This window comes from Rhinolophus sinicus, chromosome 5 (genome assembly GCF_057876585.1).
Source record: "Rhinolophus sinicus isolate RSI-liver-muscle chromosome 5, RSI-T2T, whole genome shotgun sequence".
NCBI lineage: Eukaryota > Metazoa > Chordata > Mammalia > Chiroptera > Rhinolophidae > Rhinolophus > Rhinolophus sinicus.
Window position 1 is genome coordinate 86592028 of NC_142505.1, and position 18980 is coordinate 86611007.

The 18980-nt window shown below is 39.1% G+C and overlaps 1 protein-coding gene across 1 annotated transcript in view; it reads right to left on the reverse strand.

Annotated features, from left to right (window-relative positions):
- LARS1 (leucyl-tRNA synthetase 1) overlaps positions 1–8489 on the reverse strand; it is a 52415-nt gene extending 43926 nt beyond the window's left edge. Inside the window, exon 1 of the mRNA XM_019739116.3 lies at positions 8346–8489. Coding sequence (XP_019594675.2) covers positions 8346–8351 — 6 coding nt within the window. The 5' untranslated portion in view covers positions 8352–8489. The remainder of the gene's footprint in view (positions 1–8345) is intronic.
- Between the last annotated feature and the right edge of the window lie 10491 nt (positions 8490–18980).

Here is an 18980-nt window from a genome sequence, read left to right on the forward strand (position 1 = left end):
GTTTTTTGCTTCTTTGTCAAAAATTATCTGTACATATTTATGTGGTTTTATTTCTGGGTTCTCAATTCTATTCCATTGGTCTATGTGTCTGTTTTTCTGCCAATACCATGCTGTTTTGATTATTGTTGCCCTGTAGTACAAGCTAAAGTCAGGGAGTGTGATACCTCCAGCATTGTTCTTTTTTCTTAAGATTGCTTTGGCTATTCGGGATCTTTTGTGGTGCCAAACAAATCTGATGGTTTTCTGTTCCATTTCTTTAAAAAATGCCATTGGGATTTTGATGGGGATCGCATTAAATCTGTATATTGCTTTGGGTAATACAGCCTTTTTAACTATGTTGATTCTTCCAATCCATGAGCACCAAATGTCTTTCCAGTTCTTTGTATCTTCTTCAATTTATTTTAAAAATGTCTTATAGTTTTCAGCATATAGGTCTTTCACATCCTTGGTTAAGTTTATTCCTAGGTATTTTATTCTTTTTGCTGCAATTGCAAAAGGATTTGTTTTCTTTTATTACTTTTTCTGAGATTTCTTTTTCTGAGATGGTTAGTATATAGGAATGCAATGGACTTTTGTACATTGATTTTGTAGCCAGCAACATTACTGTATTCGTTGACTGTTTCTAATAGCTTTTTGGTGGAGTCTTTAGGGTTTTCCATGTTTAGCATCACGTCATCTGCAAAGAGTGACAATTTAACTTCTTCATTCCCAATTTGGATGCCTTTTCTTTCTCTTGCCTGATGGCTCTGGCGAGGACTTCCAACACTATGTTGAAAAGCAGAGGTGATAGGGGACAGCCCTGATGTGTTCCTGAATGTAGAGCAAAGGGCTTCAGTTTTTCACCGTTACTTATGAGATTAGCTGAGGGTTTGTCATATATGGCCTTTATTATGTTACGGCATTTTCCTTCTATACCTATTTTATTAAGTGTTTTAATCATAAATGGATGTTGTATCTTGTCAAACACTTTTTCTGCATCAATTGATATAATCATGTGATTTTTGTCCTTTATTTTGTTTATGTGATATATCACATTGATGGATGTGCGTATGTTGAACCATCCTTGTGCCCCTGGGATAAACCCTACCTGGTCGTGATGAATAATCTTTTTAATGTATTGCTGCATTCGATTTGCTAGAATTTTGTTTAGGATTTTTGCATCTGTATTCATCAGAGATATTGGTCTGTAGTTTTCTTTTTTTGTGTTTTCCTTACCAGGTTTTGATATCAGGGTAATGTTGGCCTCATAAAATGAGTTAGGGAGTACTGTCTCTTCTTCAATTTTTTGGAAGAGTTTGAGCAGGATTGGTATTAGATTCTCTTTGAAGGTTTTAGACCCAATCTTATAGTAAAATAAGACCGGGTCTTACATTAATTTTTGGTCCAAAAGACACATTAGAGCTGATTGTCTGGCTAGGTCTTATTTCCGGGAAACAAGGTATAAAAAGCTTTGTAATATTTTTTAAATTAGATACTACAATGTAACAATGTGGTCAAATGTTCTTATTTAGTTAAAAATCCATCAGTACTTAGTAAAGAATAAGGTGGAGCAGTGTCTGCTTGTCAAGCTACCATAAGGGGGACATTCAACGGTAGAGTCTGCGTGCATCTTTTTTCAAGGATGCTAATAAAGAACATCTCCAAAATGGTTAACAGACTATTAATATGAAATTAAAATGAAACAGAATGGCAAGCATGTCTCCAGTATATTGGATCTACCTGGCAACATTCTTATCATCCCTCAAGCCACCTTGGATGAAAGCCAAAAACATGCATAATCACTCTAACTGGAAAAAGAAGGGTTAGAGCCTCATTCTCAGTGTGTGACTCTGTGAAAAAGAATGAGATGCTAATAGCAAGTGTGCTGAAAGTGGAGTGGAACACAGCACTTCGGGAAAACAAGTGAAGCAGGATACCAATGGACCGTGCACGAGTCTAATTGTTTTGAAAACTTAAGTATTAGTTTCTAGAATTTTATTTTCTGGTATAAAACTCTCTGAACCAAAATTAGATTTCCTCCCCTTCTTACCTGCTAACATTTCCAGAGTCTGCAGCATTTTCAAATGAGAAAATACCTGGGTTCTACTCTTATTTGTATAACCTACCAGACAGGTGACTGGGCCAAATCACTTAACCACTGGATCTCAATCTCCTTTAATTGTGCCTTTCTCTGCCCCTTCTACTCAATACTTTTTTTAAAAAAATGCTTTCTATTCACATCACAGATACACGGAATTCTTAGCAATTTTTTTTTAAATGGTTACACAAATTTGTAGTATTATACAAACCGGAATTCTGTGCAATAAAAAAAAAAAAACTTAAACACTATTTCTCCATTAACTATCTCTTAAGGGTATCTTGTGTACTACGTAATAATAAAAATAGTATTAAAATTGGATAAGATTCAGTACAAATCTACCATAAATTTGTCAACTCTGTTTTACTATTTTCAATTTTTAATATTTTAAATCAAAGAATAGTTTACTATTCTACTTTATTTTTTTAACCAAGTATAAGAAAAGACAAGCAACAGAAAGTTCTATGAAATGTCAGGTTACAAAGAGGAGATAAAATGATGGATTAAAAGAACTTTGTCATAAAGGCAAAAAGGATATGAGAAAAAACTCAATCATTTGAAAAGTCATGGCTATAACAAGTGTCCCTAGGAACCAAAGGACACTGGGGAAAAACATTTTTTTTCATTTCTAGAAATCCTGACCAGATCATAATTGCTGCCAGTAGAAATCACAGCAAAACACAAATCTGATGAAGGCGATCCCCCTTCAGAGGTTCTCTACTGCTCTCAGGATAAAGTCCACACTCTTCAATCTGGAATTCAAGGCCCTTCTCATCTCACGTCGCCAGGCCCCTCCCTCCATGCCAAGGTCCCTCTCTCACCACTGAGCCTGTGTTCAGACTGTTCTCTCTGCCCACACACCCCACCAATCTCTTTAACGGGCTAGTTCATCCTTCAGGTCTCAGCGAATCACCTGCCTTGATTCCTCAAGAGTTCACGAGACGCCACTCTTCCTCTGTTCCTGACAGTATTTCCCCTATGAAAGCCCTCATCACGTAGTGATGGCACTATCTGTCCATCTTCCCCACAGGACTGTGTGTTCCTGGTGGGGACTCTGCCTTGCTTCTCATTATATCCTCAAACATCTATCTTACAGCAGGCTCTCCTTAAATACTTGGTGAATAGTTACAGATTTTAAAAGAGAAGCGATTAACACAATGCCTGCTTTTGCACACTGTGCCTTAAAAAGAATAACATGGACTAGGAACTGGGTTGCATATTTCAATCAAGGAGCTAAGCAATTTGGCCTCTTTCCCAAGAATTTCCATAAAACTAAGTGTGCTTGCATAAGGCATTTCCTTTTCCAAGAAAGAATAAGGCCCTGCATCTGTTCACTCCTTTGCATTCCTGCTACCAACCACCTTCACTTATACCCTCAGCTCCTTTGCCCCTTCTGACTGTGAAACCCTCTTCTTAACAAGTAACCTGCCTCCAGTCTCTCTGTTCCAATATATGCTGACCCCTGACGTCAATTCTAATAGGCAAGGACTACCTACCACTTAAAAATGAGCTATGGAAGAGAAGGCAGATTGCCAATGCAATATCTGTTCCTTCCCTTTCTTGCCCAGCAACAAAAGCCCAGTCTTACTTATGGTGGTGTAGTGTAGCAGACGTGGTTATGTTTCCAGATGAATTCACAGTTAGATTGGAGCTATGTGACTGGGTTCTGGCAAAGAAGTCTTGGGCAGAAGAAAGTAAGTCACTTCCACCTGGCCCTCAAAACAACCTGTACAACGAACTCCTAATAGCCAACTTTACCTGCAGGTAGAGTAGGCACAGTGCCCAGGGCACACATACTTTTAGGGGCTCACAAAAATATTTTATTTTAAAATCAGATGCAAAAAAAGAGACACTAAGGTTGAAGAAAAAAATCAATTAATATATATTAATGTATTTGTCTTCATACCAACATGGTAGGAAAATATAATTTAAAAAAAATTTTTTTACAGAGGAAGGGGCCCAAGAAGGCAAAAGTATCTAGAGTTTCATGACACCTAGGTGTACCTCCCACCCTAGGGTCATGGGACATAGGAAATCCCATTGTGTTATCATCACCTCAGCACCAAGTACAATGCCACAGACACAGAAGGTACATGACAAATATTTTTTGCTTAAAAATGACCTTGTCACCCACTTTAAAGAACATGAAAGCAATCGTCGTCACAAATTACTTAGAACAATGTATTTCTTTTCACTGTACTGAACAGAAAAGCTCTTGAGGTTTTTGTTTCTCAGAAAAAACTTGTTCTTCAAAACCTCAAAGGTTGATTGTAATGTAATCGGATATTGGCCCCGGCACCAACTTGTTGTATAACCTTGAACAAGTCCCTTGACCCGATCCTCAATTTCTTCATTGGTTGTTCAACTAGACAATTGGTTATTTAAACTAGTGAGAGGTTATTTAACCAGATTAGAGTTCCTAAACATTGGTCCTATTGACATTTTGGGCCAAATTCTTTGTTTTCAAGGGCTGTCCTGTGCACTGTAGGATGTTTAGGGGCATCCCTGGCTTCTAGCTGCTAGATGCCAGTAGCACACCCCCCAACTGTGACAATCAAAGGAGTCTCCAGACCAAATGTGTTCTGGGGACGACCCCCAGTAAAGAACCACTGAACTTGATAATAAATGTTTTCGTATATTCATAGTATTCTGCAGTTCTTAAAACACTTATGAACATTAAGTTATTTGATCTTAATAACAATCCTAATAAGTGGGCAGATCAGCGAGTATTATTTCAAAGACATAAATCTAAAGCTCGGAGATCATTATGCCAGTAAATGGTCAAGCTGGACAAAAACCCTCATATTCTGACTCCTATTTTTGCTTTCCCTTGGTGCTTAGGCCATATCTTATTTCCACCGCTTACTAGCTGAAGAACCCTGGACAAGTTCCTAACCGCCTAAAGCCTCCATTTCTCTATCTATAAAACGAGGATAATAATTATACATACCTGGCATTATTATGAGGATTAAAAGATATAATACACATGAAGGACTCAGCCTAGTGTGGACCTATGGTAAATGCTCAATAATGTTAACCATTACCACAAAGAGACAACTAAACATCATGTGCTTTTTAGTAGGTGTGAAAAAGGCACTACAGTTATGTTTTAAGAAAACTTATCATTCTATTTAAAAAAAACCTTTACTAAAATATGGATGGTGAAATGATACAATGCCTGAAATTTGCTTTAAATCCTGAGGGGTGTAAAGGGAGGGTCCGGGTGAGGTATACATGAAACAAGATTGGCCATGAGCTTCAATTATTGAAGCTGAGTGATGGGCACACTGAAGTACATAATAGTGTTATCTCTACTTTCTTCACTATTTTTAAATTTTCCAAATGAAAAACTTGAAAACATACATTTTTTTAAGCTGGCAACTATCATTATTATATCACATCTTTTATATCACCTAAAACATTGATATATAACTCAAAGGGATTAAAACTATGATATGAAGAAAAGTATATTGTTTGCTCTTTACAAATTCTAAGATAAAAACTAATGTTCTATCCACACTATCCCATGTTTATTGTCGTACACACTTTAATATTGGTAAGGTTTCCTTCGGAAAAGGAAAACTTTCCCAGTGGGAGGGTGTTTGTAAAAGAAATTCCCCAATTAGTTTACAACTGGAAATAGTATAATGATTAAGAGAATGGGCTTCAGAATGGGACCAAATGAACTCAAATTCTCTACCTCTACCTCTTAGTAGATCTGATGCCTTATTTTCCCCATCAATAAAATGGGGATAAAAATAGCATCCACTTTTAATGGTTGTTCTGATGAAAAATTATGTAAAACACTGATGCCTGGCACAGAATAAGCAATCAATACATTTTAGCTATTATTATTATTGTTACTTGTTTTTTCTTAAAGGGATCTCTTATTGGATTCTTCCAATAAAATTAACTAACATCATGACAGTGTAAAAGATTAATATTTTCAGAAGCCAAGAAGTGAATAAAGTGAAACAAAAATATCTATCAAAATATTGCCAGTTTCCTTATAGATGCATATAACTTAAAAGGACGGGGAAAAAATGTATTAAGGTCTTCTAAATTGAAAAGCCCTTCAACACCGACTAAAAAAAGGACCTGCAAATTCCACACCAGCTATAGATACCACAAAAGTGGGATGGGGTTGGTGGAGAGGCAGTTAGCAGTTTGGAACAAAGGAAAAAGCACCGGACCAAGAATGAGAAGGCCTGGGTTTTCCTGGAAGGCAGTACAGCAGAGTGACTGAGAAGGATTCAGTCTATTCTAATCCACTTCCACGAGGTATTAGCTATCGGAACTTGGGCCTAAGCATAGGTTTCTTAATTTGTAAACCGCAAATAATAAGTGTCTACCTCAAATAGGTTAGTGTGAGAATTCAACGAGCTAATGCAAATAAAACACTAAACACAAAGCATAACATCAGAAATGTTAGTAATTGACATTATTGGTCTTAACTCTGCTAGAATTCCAACTCCAATAATTCTCCAACCCCATTGAGACCTATTGATCCTGACCCCTTTTCACGAATCCTTAGGCCCTTCCCACCCCATGTCTTTACTTCTATCCCTTATGTCCATCTGCATAATCACTCCTTTGCCCTTGTCTGCATCATTCTTGCTTGGGAGTCTCCAACTCTCCTTTCCATCTGCTCTGCTCCTTCACCCCAGCGGCTGAAAGTGGCAGAAGATAAACACTTAACCATGCTGACTAGTCTGAATGTAAATTCATGATCACTAACATCAAGTGATGCCCAGCAATACTACTATTTTCTGAAATCCAGTTAGTTACTCCTTCTTCTAGACCAGTGTTCCTCAAATTTCAATATGTATACTGTCCAATACAATAGCCATTAGCCACATGTGACTATTTAATTTTAAAATTACATTGAAATTCACTCCTTCAATTGCTCTAGCCTCAAATGATCAATAGCCACGTGTGGCTAGTGGTTACCAAATTAGACAGAAAGTTCTACTGACAGCAATGGCCTAGACAATTGTCTCTCATTCCTTCTCCTCCCTCTTCAAACCTCCAACACTTCCTTTCCCATCATTATTTTTAACTGATAATCTTCGTTCCTAATGCAGTGAGAAAACAGAAGTGAACAGAATATTTCCACAGCCTCCCTCATCCCATCTACCTACCTACATGCATTTGTACCCATATATTCTGCCTTCTTTCCTGTTCCTATAGGTGAGTCTGGTCCTATTTAACCTATCACAGACGCACTTACCTCATCCCACGTATTCTATTCAGGAACATCACCCCAGCAATCATCTCTCTTGTGCATCAATTTCCCCTCTCTACAGGATAATTCCCATGAGCATACAAGCAGTGTATAATTTCTCGTCTTTAACAAAAAAAACTTCTCTATTGACCTTCATCTATTATCCCATTCCTCTGCTTTCCTTTATAGAATTCCTCAAGAGTTGTCCATACTCATTATCTCCAGTCCTTCTCTTCCACTCTTTCTTGAACCTACTCTTTAATCAGCAACCTACAAGGCCTTATATGACCAACCACAACCACACACCACCACCACCACCACCACCGTCACCACCACCACCACCACCACCATCATCACCATCATCTCCCCCTCATCATCATCATCTCCACATGGATCACTGTCCTTTGGACATACAACCCTCCTTGCTTTTCACTCACACTGTTGCCTCTGCCCCCAAATCTTTTCCTCCATATATGTACTTGCATGTCTTGCTTCCTACTTTTTTGCCACATTGCCACCTTCTCAACAAAACCTTTCTTGATCAACTTTTTAAAATTGCAACCCTACCATCCAACACTCCCTCGTCCCCCTTCCTGCTCTATTTTTTTCTTTAGCACTTATCAGCACCCGACATGTTTTACTATATATTTTAGTATGTTGCCCACACACACGTAAATACCATGAATGCAGAGTTTGCTTGTTTTACCGGGATACGTTCAATTTTTTGTTGAAAGGAGGATTCAATGTTACATACTCTTCTCTCTACAAATCGGTTTTAGAAACTTCTGTTAAGTAACACACATGACATTAATCTGCAAAGTGAAAGACATCAGTTCCTGGCTCATCGGCTAGCAAAAAAAAGACACATCCATCCTCAAAATAGCCACCCCTAAGCGTGGGGGGGCAAGGCCTCCCCGTTCTTTAGAAAATTACTTTTCCTTTCAGGGCAACGGGTACCACATGGAGCCTCCAGACTCTGGTAAAAACACACAGACCCGTCCGTTCTAGGGTCCGGCCGAGCGGACTCTTCCCACCAAAACTTACCGCCATGGTGCCCCCAAGCCGACTGTGCAAACCCACAAGAATAACCTCGGCGATCTCCCCCCAAAGGAGTGGTTACAACTTTAGCCCTCCCTTTCGGGGTACCCAGGCGTCCCACGACACTAAAGCACACACTTCACGTCTGATGAGGCACTAACAGGCTCACTACTACCGCCGGGTGCATCTCGTAGCCTGCCGGGAATTGTAGTTCCCACGCCACTAGAGCCAAAGTCCAGCAGACAACTATTGACTACAATTCCCAGAAAACAACGGGATACTGGAAGTAGAGCCTATAGGCCACTCAGAGGTGACACCGGTAGTGACGTCACTGGCACGTTGAACTACAAAGTCCATGATGCAGTTCAGGATTGCAAACTGCTGCCAGCGCTCTGATTGAGGCGCAGTACCCCGCCTTCTACGTTTTCACCCTGTGGAGCTGGTTGGGTGTCTGTCAGAATGCCAGAATACAAGGTTTATTAGTCTTAAGCGACTTAGGTGCTAATTATGGCTTGCCACACGGATGTTTATTACTGTCGGTGGCATGCAACAGCCCAGAATTTAGACATTTTATAACCAGTTGTTAACAATCTCCATTTTTAAAAGAGAGGCTGGTAACCTAACTGGTGCCAGTGCCAGCCTCAGACTATTTCAACTGTTCTATCGTTTAAGGCTGAGCTGTCTGATGCAGTTGTCACTAGCCACACGTGGCTATTTAAATTTAATAATTAAAATTGAATTAAATTTAAAATAAGTTCTTCAGTCACACTAGCGACTTTACAAGGGCTCTATAGTTTATGTGGTTAATAGTTACCATCTCATTGGACAGTGAAGAAATAGAATATTTGCATAATGGAAGAAAGATCTATTGAAAACTGCTGACACAAGGCTTTTACTTTCTGGTGGTCAGATTACTCTCACATTCGTTCATTTATTAATATTAATTCAGAAAACATTGATTAAGCATCTACAAAACACTTTGTGGGAGGGGGCACCCCAGAAGTGTGTCTTCCTAAAGGACTAAGGGGGTGGGGAGTTTTTTTAATGAGAATTTTTATAAAAATAAGTTTAAAATGTATAGATAGATAGATAGATAGATAGATAGATAGATAGATAGATAGATATTCCAATGAACTCAAAAAGAGACTGAAGGCTTTGGCTAGAAGTAAAGGATAAAAATTTATTGAAAGGTCTTAGGATTTGCAGACCAGAAACACAGCTGGGCAATACCCAGAATGGTCTGAAGAAGAAAAAGTACATTCTTGAGAAGAACACGTCCTGCATTCTTAGCCTCTGGATTGGTCCAAGATGGTAATCCTCTAGATGACCGGTGGTCTGGATAATGGATGTCAGGTGGTCTGGTTATGTGAACATTCTTTCCTTAGTTATTCAGGAGGTAATCAGAGGGCTATCTGGATGTCTTATGTATATCTAGGCATTGATACAGGACTGGAAAGTTCAAAAGTTTAAGTTCCAAGGCTAGTTAAAACAAGAATAGAATCATGTCTTCATGCCTCAGCCTGGTTGATTTCAGTATCTTAGCAGCTTGACTATAGTGACTTCGTTTATATATATATATATATATATATATATATATATATATATATATATACCTACAGCTAGTTTTGAAATACAAATCTAATGATGTAATGATGGCCTAACACAATGCCTGGCACATGGTCTAGGCTCAATAAAAATTTGTCGGATGAGAGGGAAAGGAAGTTAAGAAGGAACCTTAGGCGGTAGAGAACCTACCAGTAGCACTCCTGTCTCTGCGCTCTTACACATACAAGTACTCTCCATCACTTTCCACACCCTCTTCCTTTAGCTACTGTCAGGAAACTCACGTCTGGGTTAAATGTCCCCTCCTCAATGTTCCCTGAAGCACCCCTTCCTGCCCTCCCTTGGGAAATTTATCTCACTGAATTTTAACTACCTGTTTATTTATCATTAGACTGTAAGCTCCATGACAGCAGAGCCCGCCTAGCACAGTGTCTGGCACATAGTAGATGCCTTACAAATATTTATTGAATGAATGAAAGAATCCTCATCCTCCACAGCTCTTACAACTAGGGTCATACTTTCCTTTTCCAATTCTGCCCTAACCAGTACTATTTGTCATCTTTGATTCATCAGCTTCCAATTCACACTGATAATTGAAATTATTCGTACAACAAATATTTATTGAGCACCTCCCAGGAACCTGAGACAGAGCCAGGATATTGTAGGAAACAAGACAGACATGGTCCCTGCTTTCATGGAGCTTACAATCTAAAGGGTATGAGACATTAAAGAAGAAAATAAACAAGTAATTAGGTGATTACAAATTATGAAAATTTTTGAAAACCTACCTCCATGACTCCAACTTCATCCTTTTTAATTTTCCTATTTAAGTGACTAATTTTTTTGTCACAAATGAATACTCATTTGGATTCTATTCATTCAAGAAAAATGATTTAGCTTCTATATACAAGGCACTATCCTAGATACTGGAGCATGACAGTTGAATAAGACAAGTGCAGTCACCTCCTTCATAGAACTAGTGGCAGAGGCAAACATTGTAGCTATGGGACTGATGGAAGGCCATGAAAGCATTTTAGGCGAGGAAAGAACTTGGTCCTATCTGTGTTTTATAAAGATCATTCTGAAGAGGGATTGGAACGGAGTAAAAGTGGAAGCTGGAGGCTATTGCAATTGTCCAGGTGAGAGGTAATGGTGGTTTAGACTATGGTGGTGGCAGGCAAGGTGAGCGAATTCAGGAGTTAGTTGGAAAATGAAATTTATTATAGTAATATGGCTTTTTAATTGGGGATTATCAATTCTTTGCTATGCCATGTGGAATACCCTCTCTAGAGAAATGAAATTAGAAAGGAAAGGCTGTAGAGTGGGTAAGAGCTCAGGCTCTGAATCAGACAGACCAAGTTCATCATTTACTAGCTAGGTGACCTCAGGAAATTCAGTTAACCACTTTGTAAAATAAGGCTAATAATAGTAAGTACCTCATAGGATAGCTATGAGGGTTAAAGAAATAATATGTACATAAACCATACACATAAATCCATATATATGGCATGTAGTAAGCATTGTAAAATGTCAGCTATTTTTACCTTATGAAAATTGGTCTATAAAGATTAGTCTGATTAAAACAGGAAAAGCATATCTGTGCGCCATCCTAGTCTCTCCCCTAGCCTAACTGAGCTAGTTACCACCCACCATGTAATTGTGTGATACACCTTCTCCAACTGTCAGATCACATCACCATCATTCTTCAAAACCCCACAGCAAAACTCACTTCCTCTTTGGTTTTTTTCCCAAACCCACCCCACCAGTCAGTCTACTCAGTTCACTTGAGTCAGCATTTCTAAATTTAGATCCATAAAGCTATAATTAGCTTTGGCTTGTCTCTGAGTACTTTTGTATTTGTTTTTTTATGCATATTTACCTAACTTCCCTACACTTAGATGACACAGTCTAGGAAGAATTTGTGGGCACTTCTTTTGATAATTCTGTTCCATACACATGTGGGACTCAATGAATATGGTTGTTACTTCCCTACCCTATTAGACACCTTTTGTTTTTAAATGTTTTTCTTTTCCCCTCCATTAATGTTCTACCTTTACTTTTGTGCTTCCTGAATAGTGAACAAATTTTTCTTAATGATACAAGGAATTAGTATAAAGAGAAGAAAGAAGAACCCTTCTAGGACTTATGGACTTAGCTGATCCTAAGGTTGCTCTGTGTGCAAACTCTGACAGTTAAGAGGCACCAGAGGAAGAGTGTGTACAGTGGTTGTGCTAAGAGGTTTTGGAGAAAGATGCCTGGGTCTGAATTAAGGCTCTGTCCCATGTTTACTCTCTGTCCCTTCAAACTTGGGACTCTGTGTCCTCACGTGTAAAATGTGGGTAATGATAATGCCTACCTCATAGGCTTGCTGTCAGAATAAAATGAGCTACACCCAGCCAGGTGATTAGCCCAGAGCCTGCTTCATGGTAAGTGCCCAAGAAATATTAAGCCAAAGAGAAAGGAAAAAAGAAAAGTGGAGAATACGGAAAGCCAGTTTGATCAGTGCTATGGTCTGAATGTTTCTGTTCCCCCAAAATTCGTATGTTGAAATTCTAATGCCGAATGCGATGGTATTAAGAGGCGGGGCCTTTGGGAGGTGCTAAGGTCAGGAGCTCTTATGAATGGGACTAGAGCCTTATAAAAGAGAACCCACCACTACCTTGTGAGAATACAATGACAAGTGTGTGACTCAGAAGAGGACCCTCACCCGGCCATGCTGGTAAGCTGATCGCAGACTGCCAGCCTCCAGAATTGTGAGAAATAAATTAAATTTCTGTTGTTTATAAGCCTCCCAGTCTGTTATAGCGTCCTGAACGGACTAAGACAGTCAATTAATTAATGGAAATTCTAAATCTGACTGACATGAGCTAGGAACAAGTAGCCATGCTAATTAGAGAGACTTTTATATGTAGACAAATGTAACCAAATTAGGGAAGTTGCACTTCTTGGGCACCAAACCCCTGTTGCCTGGATTTCTTCTAAAGCAGCCATATTAGTCATGCTCAGGAATTAGCAATCATTCACTCATGCCATGCCACTCCAGACTCAGGATCCACAAGCCTCAGTCGGCCACCTTGTCACCATTCCACAGAGCACTGCCAGCCCTGTCATGAGCTCACGTGGGAAATGAGAAGCTGAGTCATCAAAACACTGTTCGTCACCACCAGTATCATCACCACTGTGGAGCCGTCCAAAGGCTCCTTAGGAAATGAATAAAAGACGGAAGGGAGGAGAAAAACCAAACACGGAAAGACAGCCAATCACATATTGTTGAGATTCCAGTTTCGGTGACTATATGTTTTACATTTATTTTGTGCATTTATGATGTTTACGATTCCTGTTTTTACAGTATCAATGAAATTAGACTGGTTTAAATGATATCAATTGGGGCACAACCGTGGTCTTTTTTTTTTTCCTATGAATTGGTCAAGTTCCCAATATCTTCATAGCCAGAAGTCAGTCTCTTCCTGTAGTTGCTACTGCGTACGGTGTCTGAGTGTGTGGGCTCCAGTGTCAGATTGCCAAATGCCTCAGGTCATCCTTGAATCCTCTTTGTGCTTCACACTGACAATTAATCGATCAGTAAAACTCATTGACTCTACTTTCAAGATATAACCAGAATCCAACTTCTTCTTAACCATCTCTTTCAATGCTAGTCTAGTCCAAACCACCATCATCTCTTGCTTGGATTATTGCCTCCTAACTGGTTTCCCTACCTCCACTCTGTTGCCTCCAGTCTGATGCCTATAAGGCAGCCATAGTGATCCTGTTTAAAAAAATTAAAAACAAAATCAGATACTTTTATTCCTCTGCTTAAAACCTTCAGTGTCTTCCAGCCTTACTCAGAATAAAGATCCAAAGTCCTCACCGTGACCAACAATTTCCTCTGTGATCTGGCCTTGATCTACCTCTCCAACCTCTCCACCATCAGGTTCCTCCAGGCTCACTCTGCTCCAGTCCCATTGCTTCCCCCCTTTCCTCAAACATGCCAAGCTAGTTTGTGTCTCAGGGTCTTTTCACTTCCCTGGAAAGCTCTACTCCCAGATATCCAGTAACTAACACTTCCAATCTCCAGACCACTGCTCAGAGTCCTTTTAACTTCCCCATCACTCACTATCCCCTCCCTTTGTCTTATTGTTCTTTATAGAATGTATCCCACTTTACATACCATATGGTTGTTTATTGGTCATCATTCTCCTCCTACAAAAATAGATCTCCAAGAAAATGCCAACTTTTTTATCTTCACTGCCATTTCCCCAGGGAGTATAACAGTTCTTTGCCTCCGATGATAGGTTTTCAATCAATATTTCTTGAAAGAAAGAAAGGCTGAATGCAGACACTGAAAGAAGCTAATCCATGCAAAGCTGCTTGGCAGAGCCTATGAAACACAAGGAGTATGTATGAGTTCTTATTATTTGATGTATCCAAATCCCAAGGAGCTTATTCAATCTAAAGAAGAAAGGGCAGTTTTTTTCCTAATATCAGAGGGGTAACCAGAGGGACCTGGCGTCTGGTCAGTCAATCCACTACTGTTGCTGTTTCCTGCTGCAAATAAAAAATGTCACTACTGCAGTGGAGTTTTACGCATTTCTCCTGGGTGCTTTTCTAATCTTCGAGGATGTCAGATCTGGGCCCTCCCCCCCCACAGGTCCAGTCGGAACCCATGAACACCCAGCAAACGGGGCAAAGACTATTTCTGGTATGTGCACACTCATGGATGCCACTTTTAACTTTCCTCTCTGTTGACACTGCTCTCAATGGGTGAAACAACTTTTTTTTTAATTGACATACTTGGAGCCATATGCAGTTGTAAGAAATAATGCAGAGAGAACTCTTGCATTATTTCTTCACTCTTCCCAATTTCCCCAATGGTAACATTTGCAAAATTATAGTGTAATATCACAGTCAGAATGCTGATATTGATACAAATTTTCCTTGTATTCATTTGCGCATGTTTGTGTGTGTATGTATAAATTAAATGTTACACAATATCATCACCCCTGTAGCTCCCCTGTATCCACCACCACAGTTAAAACCCAGAACAGTTCCAACACCACAGGGATCCCTCATGTTGCCCATTAATAACCACACCCACTTTCCCTCCCCCGGGTTGCCATCCCCTTCCTCCTCTCCTAAAATTATGTCATTGTCAAAATATTATATAAATGGATATATATACATACAATATGTAACCTTTGGGGATTAGCTTTTTTTCCTCACAGAGCATAATTTATCCAAATTGTTGCATGTATCAACAGTTGCTTCCTTTTTATTGCTGAGTAGCATTCTTCGCTACATATGTATCACAGTTTGTTTAACCACTCACCTGTTTAAGGTCATCTGGACTGATGCCAGTTTTTGGCAATTATAAATAAATCTGCTACAAACATTGTGTACAGGTTTTTGTGTGTGAGCATAAGTTTCCATTTCTCTGGGATAAATGCCCGAGTGTAATTGTGCGGTCATATGGTAGTTGTATGTTTAGTTTTTAGAGAAAATACCAAAAACATGTTCTTTTTCATAGTGACTGTACCAATTTACATTATGCCAGCACAGTACATGATCCAGTTTCTTTGCATCTTTATTGGCATTCAGTATTGTCAGTTTTTTTTTTAATACTAGCCATTCTTATAGGATTGTAGTGTGAAGCAACTTAAAAAAAAAAAAAAAAAAAACAAAGAAAAAAACCTTATAATATAGTTCTCTTAGGAAAACAAATTTACATTTCCATAATAAAGAGAGACTAGTTTGAAGTTCTACCAAAACTTAGTTTAATTGCATGTTAGGGAAGCACATTGTGATTGTAAATTTCACAGAGAAAACTGGAAAATGACTCTCAACCTCTCTTAATGTACATATGGGACAGCTCTTAGCCACAGGGTGGAAAATAAGGACAACAAAACAAAACAATTTGTGGGCATGATCTACTCTGATCCTGGAATGCCTTATCTACCTCTGTCAACACTTGCGTGAAATTGCATCATTGACAGTTCTTTCTGGTTGAGGCCCAGTAATCCTCAAGCCAAGAAAGGGAACTTGGCTGGAATAAGGATGGTTTAGAGGTCTGTTCGTGTAGTCACTCTCTTTTCAATGCCCCATATTAATCTCTCTTTTCTTAGAGAAATTGACATCTCTCTCTCCTGTAAAGATAAAACTGAGAGAAAAGTCAATCTTTGTTAAGTATCCATTTTAACGTCCACCTTACTGAAAAAAGAACATTTATTTAAAATCAGTCTTACTCGCTAGTGCCTAATTGACGGTAATGGGCTCAGTACATATTTGTTGAATGAACCACAAAGTTCATATTTCAATGTTTGCTAATGAGATGGTTAAGTGAAGCTTATACATGTGGGCTTTGGAGTCAAACAAACATGGTCATGGCTGTGCCTTTCCGGAAATTCATTAGCTTCACAATCATTCTGGGATGCAATCTTCTTATCTATGAATATTGTTTACTACCCAGGCAAAACTACATTGAAATATTTAGCATATGGCCACTCAGAGTATGTACTCAACAACTTTGGCTATTATTATTGTCTCCAATGCCTGACTATTAGACCACCAGAATGTAAGATCCCAAAAGTCAGTGAATAGATAGAACTTTTCAAACTGTTGTCTTTGCCCCAGCCCAAAGCGCGGAATTTGGCCCATGGTAACCAGCATTCAATATAAGTAAAATCTGTTGAACTCATACATATATGTATGCACTGCATTTAGGGTAGCCTAGTAACTGTATGGTTGAAATCAGTACCTCATTCATTCATGGACTGCGCATGAGTCAGTTCTGTGCATACAACGAATGCTACTGAATATCGTATGTGGAAAATTCTGGGTCATGGCTATTGACCAAATCTGAACCAGCTATTTAGCAAATGGAGTGAGCCAGGCATGGGAGTGGAATTGACTACATTGTATCCCCTTTCCACTTGGGGTGGGGGAAGCAACTCTTCTACAGATGCTATTTTTTCAAGACACAGTTTAAGTTTCAATGTATCCAGAGCAGTAGTCCCAATATGTATATAATGTACTCAGTTTAGAAAAGTAATATAATAACAAAATTTGAAAAATAGAGGAAAGGAAAAAAAGATTATCCTGCGTGCCCAAACCCAAATATGACTACTTAATCATGTTAATTCTACTCCCTGTAACTTAAGGGGTTAAATGATGCCCCTTGGTCACTAGGAAGCCAGTGTCTCAGCACCCTCACCTCTGAAATAAGGCCTGCAAACTGTGTTCTGTAAATACATTTGAAAAGTACTTTGAAATTCTTGCAGAGTACTGATTTACAGTGATAAAGGCAATTCCTGTGACATTTCTATCCTGCTATCAAGTTCCTGCCTAGCGTTAGATCTGATCAAATCACTTTTACATTTCTCTTTTTAAAATTTCTGTCATTTGGGGGTAATACTTTATCTCCTTAGGGGGGAAAAGTGAAGGAAAATGTAGATAAGCATAAAGAAAGAGAAAGGGAGGAGGACAGAGGAAAGAGGCAACAGTTGGATGTGAGAAAACTCTGGGCTTATTGTTACATCTGATGCTACTCTGCTCCATCGACAGACACACGTGATTCTGGGTAAACCACTCAATCTCTGCTTTTTTCCTCATTTGCAAAGTTGAGGAGAGGTGTCAGTGAAGGAGGTTCATTAGGTGATTCCTAAGTGCATTTCACCTTTATTACTCTATGTAAGGGGTGCACAAACTGCAGCCAGCAATCCCTGTTGGAACCTGTTTCTGTACACCAAAGAGGTAGCAATGGCTTTTACACTTTTAAATGGTCGGAGAAAAAAAAAAAATCAAGGGAATAGTATGTTGTGACATGTGAAAATTATTTGAAATTTTCATCAAAGTTTTGTTGGAACACTGCCACAATCATTCATTTACATATTACCTATGGCCAGTTTCATGCCAAGAGGGCAGAGTTGAGTAGTTGCCAGAGACCTCAGGGACCACAAAACCAAAAATATTTACTATCTAAGCCCATTTACAGAAAAAGTTTGCCTACTCTGCTCGATGTGTATATAGTATATACCTGCTTATTTTGGGTTGACCCATCTCTTTTATGTGAGGTGTATGCTCATCAGGTAATTTTCAAAATGTTATTATTATAATGCATAATCCCATAAACTGTTCAGCTTCCTAAGAGGGATTGTTTTGCTCACAATTAGAATCCTAGTGCCTTACACAGTGTAGGCATATAGCAGGTGCTTAGTATTTGTTGTTGATTAAACATTTTAACACCAGTGCCAAGCTAGTAATTTCAAAATTCTAAAAGGAATCTCTCATCTAGTACAAACTAAGTTGCCTGTTTCGGTGATTTCGATTTTTTTTTTTTAATTATTTTTTAAAACTTTTTTGCTGACAAAAAAATCTCCCTGCAAAAAATCCCCACTGAATTTTAGATATGCAGTCAAAAGAGAATTTAAAAACTACTGAAATCGTTTTTCTGCCTAACTAAAGCTTATATGAAAAAATACTGGTAAAATTGAAATGGCTTCAGTCTTTTACATCCATGCGCCACGTTTTAAAAATGACGATTAGTGGAATCCAAAGCATGGTTGTCAAAAACATTCTGCGTAATTTAAGCAGAGCGACAAAAAAAAAAAAAAAAAAAGATACAAGCATGTGTGCCGAGCAAAATGAGTGTGTAAAGAAAAACAGTAAAATTTTGCATTCTATGCAATGTGTCGAATGTGAACGTATTGCACGTTGTGTTGCAGATTTACTACAGCTGAGTCATTTCGGGACACTAGTGTGTGTTTCCAGGAAAAACGAGAGGAAGGAACCAGGATGAGGGGCTCTCCGGGTTCCCCCAGGCACTCCCAGCAGCAGGCACGGGTATGCCGCGTCGGACGGCGGCGTGGTTAAAAAAGGCGCCGCGGCCCCTTTAAGAGGCACAGCACCTTTCCCAAGATACCATCTTGCACCAGGAGTTCACGTAAGCTCTCCACCTACCTTTCTATATCCCTCCTTAACTGGGTACGACTGGCCGGCGGGACGAGCGAGTCTTCTCATTGGCTTTGTGCGCACGGCCCTCTCTCTTCTATTGGCTCTCGCGCCCGCCACTCGGTGTTATCTCCC